The following is a 17,598-nucleotide window of genomic DNA, read 5'->3' as shown; positions in this document are numbered from 1 at the left end:
AGCCTTCCAGTATCTGAAGGGGGCCTATAGGGATGCTGGGGAGGGACTCTTCCTTAGGGACTGTAGTGATAGGACAAGGGTTAACGGGTTAAAACTTAAGCAGGGGAAGTTTAGATTGGATATAAGGAAGAAGTTCTTTACTGTAAGGGTGGTGAGGCACTGGAATGGGTTGCCCAAGGAAGTTGTGAATGCTCCATCCCTGGCAGTGTTCAAGGCCAGGTTGGACAGAGCCTTGTGTGACATAGTTGTGAGGTGTCTGTGCCCATGGCTGGGGGGTTGGCACTAGATGATCTTAAGGTCCTTTCCAACCCTAACTATTCTATGATTCTGTAAGATTTACATGGCAAGCTTTAAAAAAGAACTTGGCAACTTTACCTTTGAAGGTACTGTTTTAAATTACTTCAAACTGTTATAATCCTATAGTTACTTTCTTTGATTTTTTTTTTTAAATACATAATCCTTTTCTGAAACATAACAGCATTCTTTAAAATTCAGAATTAAACTTCATTTGTATGTGTAGTATGCATTAAAGAGATTATGCTTTAAGTTGGTCACATTTCTGTCATCTGGAGGAAATAAAATGAAAAGCATATTCAGTCTGCTGCTATAAATGAGTATTTGTAAATTAATAGATGGTAAGATTATATCAATATTTTATTATGAGTTACATAAAGAACTATTGACAATCAGAAATCAAAAAAAGGTAGGGGCAGCTTTCTTCCTTTTCTGTGTGTGGCTCTCATTCTATGCTTGCTAAAAACTAGTATTCCTTAAATATTTAGCTGATTTCCAAAACAATTAGGCTGTAGGGGCTGGAGTAAAGAGGGTAGGTGGAGTAGAACAGTGTAATATTATCACACAGTATCACAGTATGCTAGAGATTGGAAGGGACCTCAAAAGATCATCTAGTCCAATCCCCCTGCCGGAGCAGGAACACCTAGATAATGTTACACAGGAATGTGTCCAGGCGAGTTTTGAATGTCTCCAGGGAAGGAGACTCCACAACCTCCCTGGGCAGCCTGTTCCAGTGTTCTGTCACCCTCACTGAGAAGAAGTTTCTTCTCAAGTTTAAGTGGAACCTCTTGTGTTCCAGTTTGTACCCATTACCCCTTGTCCTATCATTGTTTGCCACTGAGTAGAGCCTGGCTCCATCCTCGTGACACTCCCCCTTTATATATTTATAGGCACTTATAAGGTCACCCCTCAGTCTCCTCCAAATTATAGAGACCCAGCTCCCTCAGTCTTTCCTCATAAGGGAGATGCTCCACTCCCTTAATCATCTTCATTGCCCTGCGCTGAACTCTCTCCAGCAGGTCCCTGTCCTTCTTGAACTGAGGGGCCCAGAACTGGACACAGTATTCCAGATGCGGTCTCACCAGGGCAGAGTAGAGGGGAAGGAGGACCTCTCTCAACCTACTAACCACTGCCCTTCTAATACACCCCAGGATACCATTGGCCTTCTTGGCCACAAGGGCACAGTGTTGGCTCATGGTCATCCTGTCGTCCACTAGGACCCCCAGGTCCCTCTCCCCTACATTGCTCTCTAACAGGTCATTCCCCAACCTATACTGGAACCTGGGGTTGTTCCTGCCCAGATGCAGGACTCTACACTTTCCCTTGTTATATTTCATCAAGTTATTCCCTGCCCAACTCTCCAGCCTGTCCAGGTCTCGCTGCATGGCAGCACAGCCTTCTGGCGTGTCAGCCACTCCTCCCAGCTTAGTGTCATCAGCAAACTTGCTGATAGTACACTCAATTCCCTCATCTAAATCGTTGATGAATATATTAAATAATACTGGTCCCAGTACTGACCCTTGAGGCACTCCACTAGTTACAGGCCTCCAACTAGACTCAGCCCCATAGACTACAACTCTCTGGCTTCTCTCCTTCAGCCAGTTCACAGTCCACCTTATTACCTGATCATCCAGACCACAGTTCCTCAATTTAGCTGTGAGGATGCTGTGGGAGACTGTGTCAAATGCTTTGCTGAAGTCAAGGTAGATCACATCCACTGCTCTGCCATCATCCATCCACCGTGTTATTTCCTCATAAAAGGCTAAGAGATTGGTCAAGCATGATTTCCCCTTGGTGAAGCCATGTGGACTGCCCCTCATAACCCTCTTATCCTTGATATGCCTTAAGATGGCACCAAGGATAAGGTGTTTCATATTCATCCAATAGATGTTTCTTGCACACAGTTAATACACTGCAAAAGCTCTATGATGTCTTAAGTGGCTGCTGAAAAAGGTTTTCGTAATGCCTATCCATATATTAATTAAAAAAGACATAATAACTTAGTTCATTTGTAAAATCTTACAGTGTTATGAAAGTCTGGGTTCTGGTCCTAGGCTCATAAGAGATTCTTTCGGGTTTCATTTTAGATGTTTGGCTTTTAATTCAGCAGTTGTCATTAATGTCAGATACATGAACAGTAGTGTCAGGAGAGACCTGAATGCAATGCTCCATCATCCTGGCTGGATGGTGAATGAGTTAACCAGAGTTATGTCACTCTTTTTTTGGTCTGCTTTAGTGTGTATGTGTGTAGAAGAATGTAGGCTGTAAGGTATTGACCTGTCTTCATACATTTCAGAACATAAGATGAAGTCTTGTCTCATGAGGAAACTTGTAATGGAGTGCCTAGTTTTCTAATCTAGTGATTTGAGAAGATACAGTTGTAAAATTTTGTATTAATTTGGAAATTATTTTAACCACTGTTAAGGTAACCAGGAGGCTCAGCTGAAGTCTCATTATTATAGGCCTGTAGCACAGGAAAAAAAAACAGCACTGGTAGTCAAGAGTTCTTCTGGTTGGCTGTAAATGCCCCAGTGTTGTTCTCTACTGTTATTTTACTGTCATTTTTTTACTGAAATATTATGTAGGGTCAGTTTAGCTTGGAAATAGCATTATTAGCTCCCCTCACTCCTTTTCGTAGGTCAGATTAAAAATGTGAGTGCAATCGGTAAGAATTCCATTGGCTTAGTGGGTATTGAGTCAAGGCCTGTGCTAGCTAGGCTAGGCATACTGAGTTTTCTCAGGTGTTTCAGAAGATTATTGTAAATCTTGTGATTTGTTAGATCTTGTTCTCAAAGTTCACACCAGTACATGCATCACATCTTGTTATCTGTCACCAATCTGGAAGCAGCAGTCAAAATACTATAAAGGCCTACAAGGATACCAGAGAAGGACTGTAGCAATAGGACAAGGGGCAGTGGGTTTAAACTTAAACAGGGAAAGTTCAACTTAGGTATAAGGCAGAAGTTCTTTACTGTGAGGGTGGTGAGGCAATGGAGCAGGTTGCCCAAAGAAGTGATAAATGCTCCATCCCTGGCAGTGTTCAAGGCCAGTGTTCAAGCCTTGGGTGACATGGTTTTAGTGTGAGGGGTCCCTGCCCATGTCAGGGGGGTTGGAACTAGATGATCTTTAGGTTCTTTCAAACCCAAACCATTCCATGATTCTGTAAGTTGCTGTTCTTCAATACTTATTGACTGTGTGGCAATATATTTGCTCATGCTTGTAACAGCAGTGAGTTCTAGGGATCTCTGGCTGGATATCAACCAACCTATGGGTAGTGTTGAAATCATACGAGACTGGCTGCCTGAGGCATAATATATTATGATCTTTCCCAAAGTGTGTTTTCCAGGTGCCAAAGAAAACCAAGTATATAAAACTCAAACTGACAATCTGATTAAATTAGTTTGAAACGAGGGTGATGAGTTAGCTAGGAATAACAAATTTATATTCTGATGAAAGAACAATTGAAGGAGTGGTGAAGAGACTGCTGACTCTAATTTAATTGTAAGGCTTGATTCAAGAGCTCTTCTTCTGTCCATGAAATTAGATTATCCATCTTAAACCATAACAACAGGTTTTACATCACTGTGCTTTTTCTCAAAACAAAATGAGGCTTCCTCCTAATTTTCTACCTTCCTTTGTGATTGCCAAATATGTTCTCCTTTCCACCAGCGCACTTTTGAACTTTACCAGCTCTAGAGGTTTGAGAGCAACTTACTCAATTATATGTGACGGAAGTTTCTGTATCCTGTCTGTTCTGAAAAATTATTTTTCATAAACCAGATTTGCGTAAGATCGGGGTTGGACCTTATAGCAGCTTTCCAGTATCTGAAGGGGGTCTACCAAGGATGCTGGAGAGGGACTCTTCATTAGGGACTGCAGTTATAGGACAAGGGGGTAATGGGTTAAAACTTAAACAGGGGAAGTTCAGGTTAGATATAAAGATTAGATTAGATTAGATTAGGTTAGATACAAAGAAGGAATTCTTTACTGTGAGGGTGGTGAGGCACTGGAACAGGTTGCCCAAAGAAGCGATAAATGTTCTATCCCTGGCAATATTCAAGGCCAGGTTGCACAGAGCCTTGAGTGACATGATCTGGTGTGAGGTGTCCCTGCCTATGGGAGAGGGGGTTGGAACTGAACAATCGTAAGGTCCTTTGCAACCCTACAATCAGTAGTAAAGCCCGTTTTGTGCTGGAATGGACTGAAGGGTGTTTTTCTGTTTCTCTATTTACTTCCCAGTGTCCATGACCATTACCATTATGGAAATGGAACTCTAGTAAATTGTAACTGCATCCAAACAGAATTTTTTTTTTTTTTTCTCTTCTTGTTAGTAAATGAAAAAGTCACCTTTTAGATGTTTGAAACACTTCCATGCATTAACAGTCCAAGGTTGCATTTCTTTCTTATTCCTTGAGTAATGTTTTGATGATTGGCTTCAGAAAACTTGAACTATGCTAACGAGCTGTTGAATTCCATTTGCGTTATCAGCTATCTGTTTTGGTCAAACAGTAATCATAAAATAACAGTCTGGTAGGAACACGTGGGTGTCATTTGGTCCAGTTACCTGCTCAAAGTTTGATCACCTTCAAAGTCAGATCATATTGCATCATATTTCACCTAAAAGGTTCCTATTACTACCTGCGTTTCCTCTGCCATGCCCCTGTCCTCAGAAGAAGAATAGATATGGTGAACTAATATTAATTTTGTTGTTGTTGTTGTCAGGACTTGACGGGAGCTGAATTATATACGCAGCCAGCTGATCTTCTGCATCCAGTAATTTATGCCACTGCCATGGTTTTGCTAATGTGTCTGTTGTTGATCATAGTCAGTTACGTATACCATCACAGGTATGAATCAAACCTTAACTGAAAAATTAGTTTCATGCATACTTTTTGATGGAAACACGATACGGTAATTTGCATTTGGTTGAGGTTTTTCCCTACAAAATTTGTTGATGCAAACTAGCAGTTAAGCAAGTAGCCATTTCATCTGTTCTTGAGTTTGACGGTTTAGCTCTCATAACCGCATATCTCTTTTTAATGTTTTTAACCATGTATCTCACTTTTGCGTCAGAATAAAAGACCACTCAAGAATATTAGAATTTAACAAACTCTTCATTTGTTCAACTTTATATTTTTGTTGATGTGAAAGCTTGAAGGCTAAAATTTTTGAATCGGGCCTTAAATAGTTGTATAAAGCTAGGTAATAGGAGGTTGTTATAATTTCTTGATGAAGACCAGATTCTATTTGATTACAAAGTATGTGGTAGTCAAATGATCATTCATAGTAATTACAGGTTATTTATCACAAGCATATCTTGCTAGTTTATGGAAGACAATAATGTAGCTGTGTTGTACTTTGTCTAATTTGTTCCTTTTAACAGTGTGATCAGGATCAGTGTGAAAAGCTGGCATATGCTAGTTAACCTGAGCTTTCATATTTTCCTGACATGCGTGATGTTTATTGGAGGCATAACTCAGACCAGGAATGCCAGCATTTGCCAAGCAGTAAGTAAACATGAAGACACTTGAAAAAATCAGTTACTGGTTTCATACTGCTACATATGTATACACCCCTTCTTCCGCCTGCAGAACAGTACAGTACAGGCATATTATCAGAAGGTAAAATTTTAGACAAAAAATAGTTTGGTTTTTTTTTTTAAGATTTCTCTGTATTTTCAATCAGCCATGGAGGTAAAACTAGTTTATTACTTGAAAACTGGATTTTATTTTTTTTTTGCTTAAAATGCTGTCACAAAAAACAAGTTTTACTGATTAGTTTTATTTTTGAGACTAACTTACTATGAAATTATCATATATAGGCCTTTATGTGGCCTTTACTGGCTATGTAAAAACTGATTTCCACAGGTATTAAAGTAATTACTTTCAGTTGCTTGGTAGTATACCCTAAAGGGAGGGAGAGAGAAGTATTTAAAGTCAGAGACCCATGCTTTTGCTAGACAAACCACTAGCTTTATTGCGATTTATAATGACTTGTTCTTCTAAGATTTGGTCATCTTTAATTCAGTTGCCGTGTTTCAATATAATGACAGTTCCCACTTTGGAATGATATATAAGTGAAGTTTCTTTTAATGTTTTTGTTTGGTTTGTTTTTTTTTCATCCAGTGATTCATAGGAGTTTCTAATCCCTCACCATAATACTCCATAATGCTTTTTGGTTTTGGTTTGGTTTGGTTTTTTTTCCTTCATGTGTTACTAAATTTTCCTTCCACTAGAGGCAGCTGCAGCTGATATGAAGATGGGTTTGTAAAACATACTTTATTTTTCACAACGAATTGGCATTTAGAACAGTCACAATAAGGGATTTTTTCTTACCTTGAAATGAGCTTTTGAAAATTCAGGCTTTATGTGAGTTGTGTGTTAAATGATTAATTTTTAACTTATTAAGGAAATGCTTGGGCATTCATTTACATCTTTCTTCTCAGGTTGGGATAATTCTTCATTATTCCACTCTTGCAACAGTACTGTGGTTGGGAGTGACTTCTCGTAATATTTACAAGCAAGTAACCAAAAAAGCAAAAAGATGTCAAGATCCTGATGAGCCACCGCCTCCACCCAGACCAATGCTGAGGTGGGACTGTTTCTGCAACTCATTATTTCCCAGGTCGCTGAGCTTATATTCTGACCAGAGAATGTAACAGGTCCTTCCTTCCAGAAGTTCCATAAAGTTCCTTCTAGATTTTTCTGTTCCTCAGTATTGTGTTAAAGAGGATGAGCTGAAGGACAGTTGGTCTTAGACTATTGCTGTGTGTTTTATTTGTAAAATAAGAAATGGGTAGCTTCTTGGCGTCATCAGTGGGGCTTTGATTAGCACTTCCCACGAAATTATCAGAGATAGCAACACTTCCCACGAAATTATCAGAGAAAAAAGAATGTGTAGAACTGCTGTCACACAGTTAACAATAAACACTGCAATTTAAGTAAATAAAGTTTAATATGTTTTCCAGGGGTTCCTTACAAATAATTTGAAAAATAGTTGTCACTCTTTATCAAATGAAAATAGTGTTCTTCGTGAAGCATTCCTCTTAGAAATTTTACTTCTGAAGTCACCAAAATAGGACAAACTAATGATCTGTGAAACTCATCCTAGGTATTTTTCTTAGAAAAGAGTAACATACGTTGTTCATGCAGCTTAAGTGAGCCTCTGTGTTAATTAAGAACTGCTAAGCTGGAATCCTCCACAAGGTGGCAGAAGGCGATTAACTTTGATTAGTTATTGGCAAATACGTAGAAAGCTTGATTTCCAAGTACAGAGACTGCAGAAAATCAAAAATGCTTTTCTGAATATCATAAAATTTGCATTATTACATATAAGCATATAGAAATATTTAATTGATAAGTTAAAAGGTAGAAGGTTAATATTCATATCACTTTTAAGTGTTCTCTTTGCATTACTTAACTTTTACTGGGTTTTTCTTAAGGAAAAGTCAATCTGTTGTATTCACTGTAGGATATCATGCCCATTGCCAACTGTGTGCTTCTAGCAGGGTATTGAGTAGCCTTTTTAACACCTATTGTGAGTTTTTTCTTTTTCATCCCTTATTTGTCATGGAGTTCTTGCTTTGGCAAATGTTACAGTAATTACCAGCCTCACAGGCTCAGCTCTGCATAGACATAAACATGTATGTACCATTTCAGATCTGTGACAATGGCAGTGACCCTTGAGACAAGTATCAGATCAGAGGAACCAGCCTTCATATTCTTCAGATTTTTCTCAGTGTCCAACTTCTTTCAGATCAGGGATTTCCACAGTCAGAGTGATGTGTGATGTTTTTGCATGGAACAGCCATAGCAGGATTATTTTTTGTTTGGTTTGGTTTTTTTTAAATTCAGTTGTCTTTTAAATTTATGATCAAAACAAAACTATTTGTGGTGACATAGGACAAAGTCTTGTGCAAGAAGCAGTCACCCACTGTTATCAGGTCTCCTATTTCTTGAACTTGGAGGGACAAAACAACCAATTCTCTGTTGCCTTCACACTGTTTATATTTCTCTTCTATATGCCTTTTCAGAATTACAGAAGGTCTTTTGGACCATTAAAAATAAAAGCCCTGATTAATGTGTGTAAGTACACATTTTTCTACTTAAGGGCCAAATGTAAGTTATTCTGCTTTGTGGTCTGGGAGGTTGAAGAAGTCCACCTTGCAGGTGATAGGTAGGCATGATCTTTACACTGATCTTCAGTTTCTGTAGATATTTTCTGAAGGCGCACTTCATACCTGTTAGCTTCCTTCCACTCTAGCATAGACAAGCTTTTTTCTTTGTTTTGGGAAATAAGATAGTTTTGGTGGTGGTGATTATAGTCATTCAGTGTTGATGGAACTATGTCACAGGTCACAAACAGGGTGGAAGAAGACTTTGAAACGGGTCTGGTTTTCTTCAGAAAGTTGCTATAGACATTAAAGAGGAGTTGCTGTGGCTCACTGTAGCCAAGTGGAGAAGGTAGTGCAACAGTTGGCACCAGCTGGAATTTCTTAACTGGGAAAAATCTATGCCAACTAAATATTTTGCCTTGCCATGCGAGGCAAGAGAGTGTAAAAATAACCTGAGGTCCTCAGATGCCAATCACAAGAAGTAAATGGAGTTTGTCATGCAGAAATGGTGTTTGTTCAGCGGAACCCAAACAGGAATAAAGGAAACGGTGTCAATTTTTCTTTTACGTAAAAGACCTGCTTTGCAAATTATCTCACTGAAGATCTTAATAATGGGGTACTTCATGTAAAGCATGAAATAAAATAAAAATATAAATATTTGTATTACTATAATAAAAATACTGGGTGAATGTTCTGCTTAGGAACACATTTTGCTATTTACTGGTTTGTTAGCAGCATAACACCTCTTGTGTACCCATGTCATTGTATTTGTTCTTCTCTTTTTGATCTAATTTAAAGAACAGTTTTAGTTCACACAGCATTCTACACCCGAGTCATAGTATTACTGTATATCCTTTAGCATAGGATCATAGAATCACAGAGTAGTTTGGGTTGGAAAGGACCTTAAGCATCATCTAGTTCCAACCCCTTGCCATGGGCAGGGACACCTTTCACTCGACCAGGCTTGATCAAAGCCCCATCCAGCTTGGCCTTGCAGCATGTCTTATGTATGTTTTTTGGTTACTATTCTGTTCATAGAACTCCTCATTGCTTAATAATTTTGGGTTGTGATTTGGACTCTTAGGAATTGCTGAAGACTTACACAATTGCACAGGTTTTGTTTTTTCTCTTTGGTTTGTTTTGTTGGTTTTTTTTTTTTGTGTTGGCACTTGGTGTCTTGGTTTGGTCCAAGACCAGTTGTAAACATGTTCCTTCAGTCAGCAACCTGAACTACAACTGCAAGCAATCCATATTGCTTCACTCTCCCACCAGTAACAGCTTGCCTTGTGTAGAACCACCTTCACCTGTCCATGTTTGAGTAGCAGTGCATCACTGAGGCAATGATTTAGTTATTTTTAGTGAAAGAGAAGTAGAGTAAAATCTGCCACAGAGATCGGTTTCACTTGGCCAAGTCCTGCTTGCTGCATCAAGATACAGAATAAACCAGTCATGGTATTTGATCTTGGTAGGGTTCAGCAACTAATACATTTAGTGTACCTAGACTTCTAAGAAAAAGGATTTATGTGACTGCTGTTTTGTGTCTCAAGGGGGACAGTGGTAACTCCTGGTGAATAATCTGGAACACAGTGGGAAGGTCCAGGGTCATAGGGGTAGGTGTCTCCTGATGATAAAACTAAACTATGAATCTGTATGTCACAGTAGTAGGTTTTATTACATGTTCTGATCTGAATTTGGGCTGGATTAGCATAAGATGCAGGACAAAGAGCCATTAATTGGAGCAATTATCAATAATTGTTGATCTGCACTAATGAATTCAATGTGAATTCATAGAAATTGGAATGAAAAGTAAGATACTCCAATAACAAATGCCCTCTTGCTTGTGAAGGCAGTTTTCATTAACACCACCACAGGGAAGCAGGAGGTATATGCTTTGAGATTGTAGGGACTATTAAAACCAAATAAATAAGACCACCACCAACACCACCCCAAAAAAACTCAAGGTACAAGAGTTCTTGCAGCTGATCTTCTGAACATAGTGTCCATAATATGGGCAAGTTGCCTTTGGAACAAGAGATTGCTATTTTCCTTCTAAGTTTACATATTTTCTTCCAGCAGTTTACAACTTCTGACTGCCAACTTTTGCTTCTTCGTTCTAACTGTGTGTACCTCCATTTAGTGCCAGCAAGGGAGGTGAGAGAGAGGCGGTTTATTGGGGAGGAAAGAATTGTAGTGATGAAGGCTTAGGAAAAGAATCATATTGCCAAAGCTCAAACCTGTTTATTTTCTCAAAGAACTTGATGAGTTTCAGAATCCTGGAAAGTTCTAATTTTCTTCATGCTGAATAAATTCCATTTCCATTAAGCAGCCGCTAATATACTGACTTTTACTTTTTAGGTTCTACCTTATTGGTGGAGGGATCCCTATCATAGTCTGTGGAATAACAGCAGCAGCAAACATCCGAAATTATGGCAGCAGACCTAATGCTCCTTAGTAAGTACCATATAACTGGGAGCTCTGTCATAAGATTTCATGGGTTTCCTTTTCTTAGTACTTGTTGCCATTAATCCTGATTCTTCCAGAAAATGTAACACAGCCAGGACCATTTCAAAGTACCATTATGAACTGATAAAGCATAAGTGACTTGTGATAAAATGTTAATTTTGATTCTTTGGTTTGTTTGTTTTCCAGTTGCTGGATGACGTGGGAGCCTAGCTTAGGAGCATTTTATGGACCAGCTAGCTTTATAATTTTCATAAACTGTATGTATTTTCTGAGCATATTCATACAACTAAAGCGTCACCCTGAACGTAAATACGAACTTAAGGAACCTGTTGAGGAGCAGCAGCGTCTGGCCACCAATGAACATGGAGAGCTGGCTCATCAAGATTCACTGTCGGTGTCACTAGTTTCCACATCTGCTTTGGAGAATGAGCACAGTTTTCAGTCACAGCTGCTGGGAGTAGGCCTTACTTTGCTTTTATATGTTGCTCTGTGGATCTTTGGAGCTATGTCAGTTTCCCTGTATTATCCCATGGACCTGGTCTTCAGCTGTTTTTTTGGGGCAACATGCTTAAGCTTCAGTGCCTTCCTTATGGTGCACCATTGCATTAACAGGGAAGATGTCAGGCATGCTTGGATAACGACTTGCTGCCCTGGAAGAAGTACATATTCAGTGCAAGTAAATGTGCAGCCATCCAGTTCCAGTGGAACCAGTGGAGAAGCCCCTAAGTGCACTAACAGTAGTGCAGAATCTTCATGCACAAATAAAAGTGCATCAAGTCTAAAAAATTCTTCTCAAGGTTGTAAACTAACTAACTTGCAAGCTGCAGCAGCTCAGTGTCACCCAAATTCCCTGCCACTGAACACAGGTCCTCAGCTTGATAATAGCCTCACTGAACATTCTGTGGATAATGATATCAAAATGCATGTAGCTCCCTTAGAGGTACAGTTCCGGACAAACGGACACCAAAGTCGGCACCATAAGAATAGAAGCAAGGGGCATCGTGCTAGCAGGCTTGCCGTGTTGAGGGAGTACGCGTATGATGTTCCCACAAGTGTGGAAGGAAGTGTGCAAAATGGCTTACCTAAAAGTCGCCAAAGCAACATTGAAGGGCATTCAAGGAGCCGAAGAGCCTACTTGGCATATAGAGAACGTCAGTATAACCAGTCCCAACAAGACAGCAGTGATGCTTGCAGTACTCTTCCAAAAAGCAGCAGAAATACTGAAAAAGCAATAGCTACCAACAACAAAAAAGATATTCTAAGGAAACCCATAGCGGTTGAACTTGAAAACCAACAAAAATCTTACGGCTTAAACTTAGCCAGTCAGAATGGACCACTTAAAAGCAGCGGACAGGATGGACCCTTGCTCGCTGCAGACGGTACTGGGAATATTAGAACTGGGTTATGGAAACATGAAACTACTGTGTAGCGGCATAATTCATTGAGTTATGAATCCATATGAACAGTGATTACGCATTCCTTAAAGCTATTAACACTGTTGAAGACTGTTTACAAACTGTAGGTACTTTATGCAGGGAGGGAACAAAGATAATCTGCCGAGCAGGAGATTGTATGCTTTATTCTCTTTGCTGTTTTTACACAGATGAACTCTTGGTGTTTTGTGACACTTTTTTAGAAGCATCAGTCTTGAGGGATGCAGAACACAACAACTTCGTACATTTTTATTTTTTACCTGTAAACCTGCAGATGTGTCCGCAACACATTTCAAATTTGTATTTAAATGTATAATAAATAATATTTTCCCCAGCAGCCCTGATGAGAAGGGTTATCAACCCAGTGTTTCACTTATTTATTGGGTTTTTGAGGATTATTGCACTGAAGCATTATCCTGATCTTATTACTTCAGTGTTTGAAATTTAGGAGTTTTAGTTACTAAAGAAAATACTTGGTGACTGAAATAGGCAATGGAAATAGCTCAATTACTTGCATAAGTCCTAGAATTTGTTGGAAATGAAGCAATGTTTTAAAGATATTTTTAATATACAAGTAATTTGTTAATGCCAAAATAATTGCTTGCTACTTGTTTCATAAGTTACTTATATTTTCAGATGGCTGCAGCTTATTTTAATGCATGTGTACAGAGTTTCAGTTTACTTGGTAATGGTTTTGGAATAATACTCTATTTTGCCCTCATAATTGATCTGCCTGGGATGTTTTTGTTAATTTGCTTTAATTCATATTTGAGAAGATTATGAATGTTCACAGACAATAGGTGTTAATTTGCAAAGGTCATCAGTAGCAACCAGTAAAATCTCAGTTGTAATGGTGAGGAAAAATAATAGCACAGGTGTTTTGGTAGGTTGTAATGAGTTAATCCGTTAGGAGTAGGATCAGTGTGCAAAATCAGGGGCTTCAGGTTCAGTGTCTGTAGAAGCTTATTCTTGTGGAGTGTTTTGAGTTGCAAGTTCACTTTTACTCGCCTGTATGTGACAACTTGGAGAATAATCTTCTCCCATACTATACAGCATCTGTGTCAAAACAGTTCCAGTAGCAGAGCTATATTAATAAGGTTAGCAGTTTTTAAAAGCATGTGAATCCCAGCAGTTAGGAATAGCTAAAACATGTAATGTTTAAATTATCATAAGTCTTGAAAAGTAAAAATTGTAGTTTAAACACAAATTTATAACAGTAGTATAATTACAAAAATTAGTGTCAAGGTCAAATTTTCATGTAAAATGAAATATTACAGAATTATTTTTAAAATTACAAGTATAGTTTTCTACACTTGTTGACACCTTAATGTAAGCAAGATAATATTTTATGTCATCCTGCTGCAGTGACCAGTTTGAGGTAGCAGTTTCAGGGAAATGCTTTGTCTGTTTCTGGTACTGATTCCTGTCTTGACAAAACCATATGTATTAAATAGCAAAAAATATTTCTGTATAATCTAACACTGATGACTTTTAAGCAACAAGAGGAGTTGGATTGTATATACCTGGCTCCCTGGTTACTTCTTTTAGACTTGTCACTGTTGGATATTTTAGTTAAGTGTATCTGTTTGAATACAGATACAGGGCTAATTCTCAGTACTGAAATGATTTGTTAAAGAATTTACAATGTGAGGACTCAGGTATGTTTAGTTATTGCTTGCCAGGTTCACTGCACCCTCTACTGATCAGGTTGATGGTCTGAACTAATTTTGGATGCATTATACAACCCTCTCCAGTAGTACAGTGTAAGGAATTGGGTTCTATTTCTGATTCTTGTGAGTAATTACCATTTAAAAATTCCTCAAGCAACATTCTCACAAGTGGATGACTCAGTTTTGATTGCTATTCTGTTTTACTGCTTCAAGAGAAGTTACTTTTAGCTTGTAATTGACCTTACAGCTACTGTTTGGATAGGTGCAGAAAGGCATAATGTCAAAGTGCTGCGATCTCTGGGAATGCATTAAAAAATGTGTATGAAATACAAGTCACTTTTGGATTAGGCATCTTTGAAGAAAGTGTCTTTCCTAACCAAAAAGGTAAGTTTTCCTGCTTTTAATTAACATCTGAATACAAAATTCATACATGAAACACCATTGCTTGAACATGTGATTAAGACATGAAGGTGCAAATGTTTTGGTTTTACTGAATGAAGAGCTCTCTATATTACTATTTGCTCATAGGTAAGGTGTTATCAGAATATCTAAAATGCTAACTGTTTTAAATTTCTTATTGTACTCCATTTTGACCACTTAACACTGTCCTGCTTGCCAAAGCTGTTTGTCTTATGTATTGTATTGGTGCTTTTTCACATCCCTGAGTGAACTGAAGGATTGTTTTTTTTTCAGTGTGTTTTGGCTGCTTTTTTGTGGGGGGTGGTGTGGTGTCAGTTTCTAGATCTGATAGGGATTAATAGCATAGACATCTGTGAGAAATACTATTGTCCTTACAGTTCAAAGTTAATATACAAAACATGAAGAAAGTTTCTAATTTAAACAGACACCCTGTGAATTTTTAATCCCTGCATTCAAAACCTAACTTTTTGCATTGTAGAAGTGATCTTGGTTTTAATATAAACTAGGTTTGTATACCTCTACCATTTCCACGATTGGTTGAGTATGGACACTTGGGGAGATGGAGGAGGAAATGAAGTAGTGATATCTAGATGTTAGATGTAAAATTAGTTTTGTGTAGAAGACAACCTTTGGAAACTTTTAGGTTGGCAAGATTGTAAGTATGACAAACTTTCATCTCTGTAATACCAGTCCACCAACACCACCTCACATCTGAAAAGGAAACATCTGAAGCATGCTCGAGTAGAGGCAGGGAAGGCAGCTGGATGCTGCTGTTCACCAGCAGGGCTGTTTCTTAAAGCCCTTGCAGAACTAGCGCTGCTGACTCCAGCCGTGGCTCTCCAACACACCACACACCTTGAGTCAGGTGGGGGATGGCTCTGCAAAGTCGAAAGACAGTATCTAAAAGATCAGTGCAGAGATGGAACGTGCCAACTTCCTTAAGCAAGCTTTACAGCCTGTTGAGTGCATGTCCAATGTGACTTTCATTTAGCAACCCAACCGACCTTCAGTTGCTGCAGTGATCTGCAATGAGAATGGAAGTACTTGAATCAAAATGAAATCCCGAAATACACGATTTGAGTATACAAATGAAGAAGCACTTAGCTGAATGTAGCATTTTCTCTGAAGTTGGCGTCTACTCAGTATGATAGCGCTTAGAAATCTTACATTCTTCAAGCTCTGCAGTGAAGTAGATGAGGCAAGACTTAATTTTAGTTTCCATTGGATAAAGATTCTTGAAATCTCGTGCTTGATGCCTAAGTGCTGAATACGGTAAAAGTTCGATGCACCTCTTCCAAGGGGACATCTCTGAAAAGCCTCAAATCCAATAATTAACTTGCATGAATGAAAGAGAATGCTAAATGTTAGAATAACATAAAAGATTAATTTTTTAAGTGGCTAGAGTTGCTTTGGAGAACCTACTTTTCATTAAATGATTAAAGACACAGTAGACAGAAACATTTATACAAAAGAAAAAATGAAGTGTAAATCTAAGTTTTCACTTGGAGGAGGAGGTGGAGTTCAGCCCTCTCGCAAAGCCTAAAGGGCCTGCTGTGAGGAGTCACTAATTCTTGATATGATGATTGTTTCATATAAAACATACCTGATGTTTTCACTTCATCCATCCAAAGTTCTCTTTGCTATGATTACTCTTTTTTTCCCAACATAGAGTCATAGAATGGTTTGCCCCCCACCAGGGAAAGGTACACCAAGATGATATGTTCCTCTTGCACCCTTTTTCCTAATCTCTTACCTGTTATGTGTTAATACAATGTTAGATTGTTGGCTACAGCCTCCAACACCATTCTACATCATTAAGCTGTAGAGCAGCTTCCTGAATTGTTAGCAGCAATTTCCCTTTAAATCATGGTGAGTACGTAAGTCTTCTCAGACAGAGTCCAAATCTGAGCAGCAGAAAACTGCAGTAGGCTGAGGCATGATTTCATCTGTTAGCTGATGATGTTGCATGCAACTACCAAAATGGGAATTGGTAGGAAGGATGGGTTTCCTCCTAGGGGGAGGAGGCATCCCTGGTAACATCCAGAACTGCTGAGGAAGATATTTAAAATTAGAATAAATACTCGGATGTAGTGTGCATCTAATCATTGACAGGCTTATCCAAAGGTGCTAGACATGCAACTTCCACAGGCTCTCACAGGAGCTGTAATACGAGAACTTGTTGACTGTTGACACAGAACACTTAACCAGGTCAGACCACAGTTTAATCTTCAACTCTAATGGGCTGAAGTTGTACTGCTCTTACAAATTCTCATGTAAAACTGCACTTGAGCTTAATCATAGCATGATAACTACAAGGCAGATAGTGTTTGCAGGGGAGAACAGTTTGATGCCAAACAGGAGAGGACAGTTGAAAGGCCATGTTTATGAAATATGGTTGTAGATGTAAAAATACCTCTTTGCAGGCCATTACAATCCTAAGATTTGGTAAGCAGAAATGGGTGCAGTCACTGGTACCTCATTCCTTCCACCTGTAGATGATGAACAACCCAGCAGGTTGCTCTGGAATGCTACTGTGCTGGGGTGATGTACACAGTTGGCCAGTAACCCTCAACAGAAGGAGGATCAGGATGTGGGAGCCATCACCAGTTTGTCAGCACATCCCTGGGAATTACTGGCGTTATCCCACCCTGTGCTGTAAGGCCATGCAGGTATCTCATGGCTGAAGTTTTCTCTCTACCGTGTGGACAGTGCAAATTGGCTTTAAAAATGGCAGGAGTATAGTTAGAACAGCCTTATGTTACCAGCTTCAGAGAAATGGATCTTTCTATCTAAAACATTCAGGTGCACAGTGATAACTGCAGGTGGAGTAAATAGTGTCAGCTGTTCCCTCCAATACATGGCTCAGTAGCTTTCCTATCACCTTCAGCAGCCAACCACAAAGTGACCCCTGTTGTGTCCATCTTTTTGACAGTGTTTCATACTTTGAGATTTTTCCATGTCTTGTCTGCTATGTAAGAGCTACCTGGCAAGTTTCATTCTTTAAACATATCAGCTCAACTAGTGCGATTTCCCCTTCACTGTGGCCACCTTATATTTAGTGTTGTTCCTGGGTGCAAGAACAGGAAGGAAATACAGCTTAAGATTTGATCATTAGTTTTGTAATGAACTCTTGAATAAACTCATGATAGAAGTTTGAGAAATGGGAGGAGAGTTTCCTAATCCTGACCAGTATTTCTGATACAGG

The 17,598-nt window shown here is 38.9% G+C and overlaps 1 protein-coding gene across 1 annotated transcript in view; it reads left to right on the top strand.

The window, feature by feature from the left end:
- Positions 1-12,640, top strand: part of ADGRA3 (adhesion G protein-coupled receptor A3) — a 57,374-nt gene extending 44,734 nt beyond the window's left edge. Inside the window, exons 15-19 of the mRNA XM_062636482.1 lie at positions 5,017-5,141; positions 5,678-5,801; positions 6,740-6,885; positions 10,763-10,858; positions 11,057-12,640. Coding sequence (XP_062492466.1) covers positions 5,017-5,141; positions 5,678-5,801; positions 6,740-6,885; positions 10,763-10,858; positions 11,057-12,299 — 1,734 coding nt within the window. The 3' untranslated portion in view covers positions 12,300-12,640. The remainder of the gene's footprint in view (positions 1-5,016; positions 5,142-5,677; positions 5,802-6,739; positions 6,886-10,762; positions 10,859-11,056) is intronic.
- The last annotated feature ends 4,958 nt before the right edge of the window (positions 12,641-17,598 follow it).

This window comes from Pezoporus occidentalis, unplaced genomic scaffold, assembly GCF_034315485.1.
Source record: "Pezoporus occidentalis ecotype Australia unplaced genomic scaffold, CSIRO_AGI_Poc_V1 ctg48, whole genome shotgun sequence".
In the NCBI taxonomy this organism is placed as follows: domain Eukaryota; kingdom Metazoa; phylum Chordata; class Aves; order Psittaciformes; family Psittacidae; genus Pezoporus; species Pezoporus occidentalis.
This window is presented reverse-complemented; position numbering and strand designations above follow the sequence as displayed.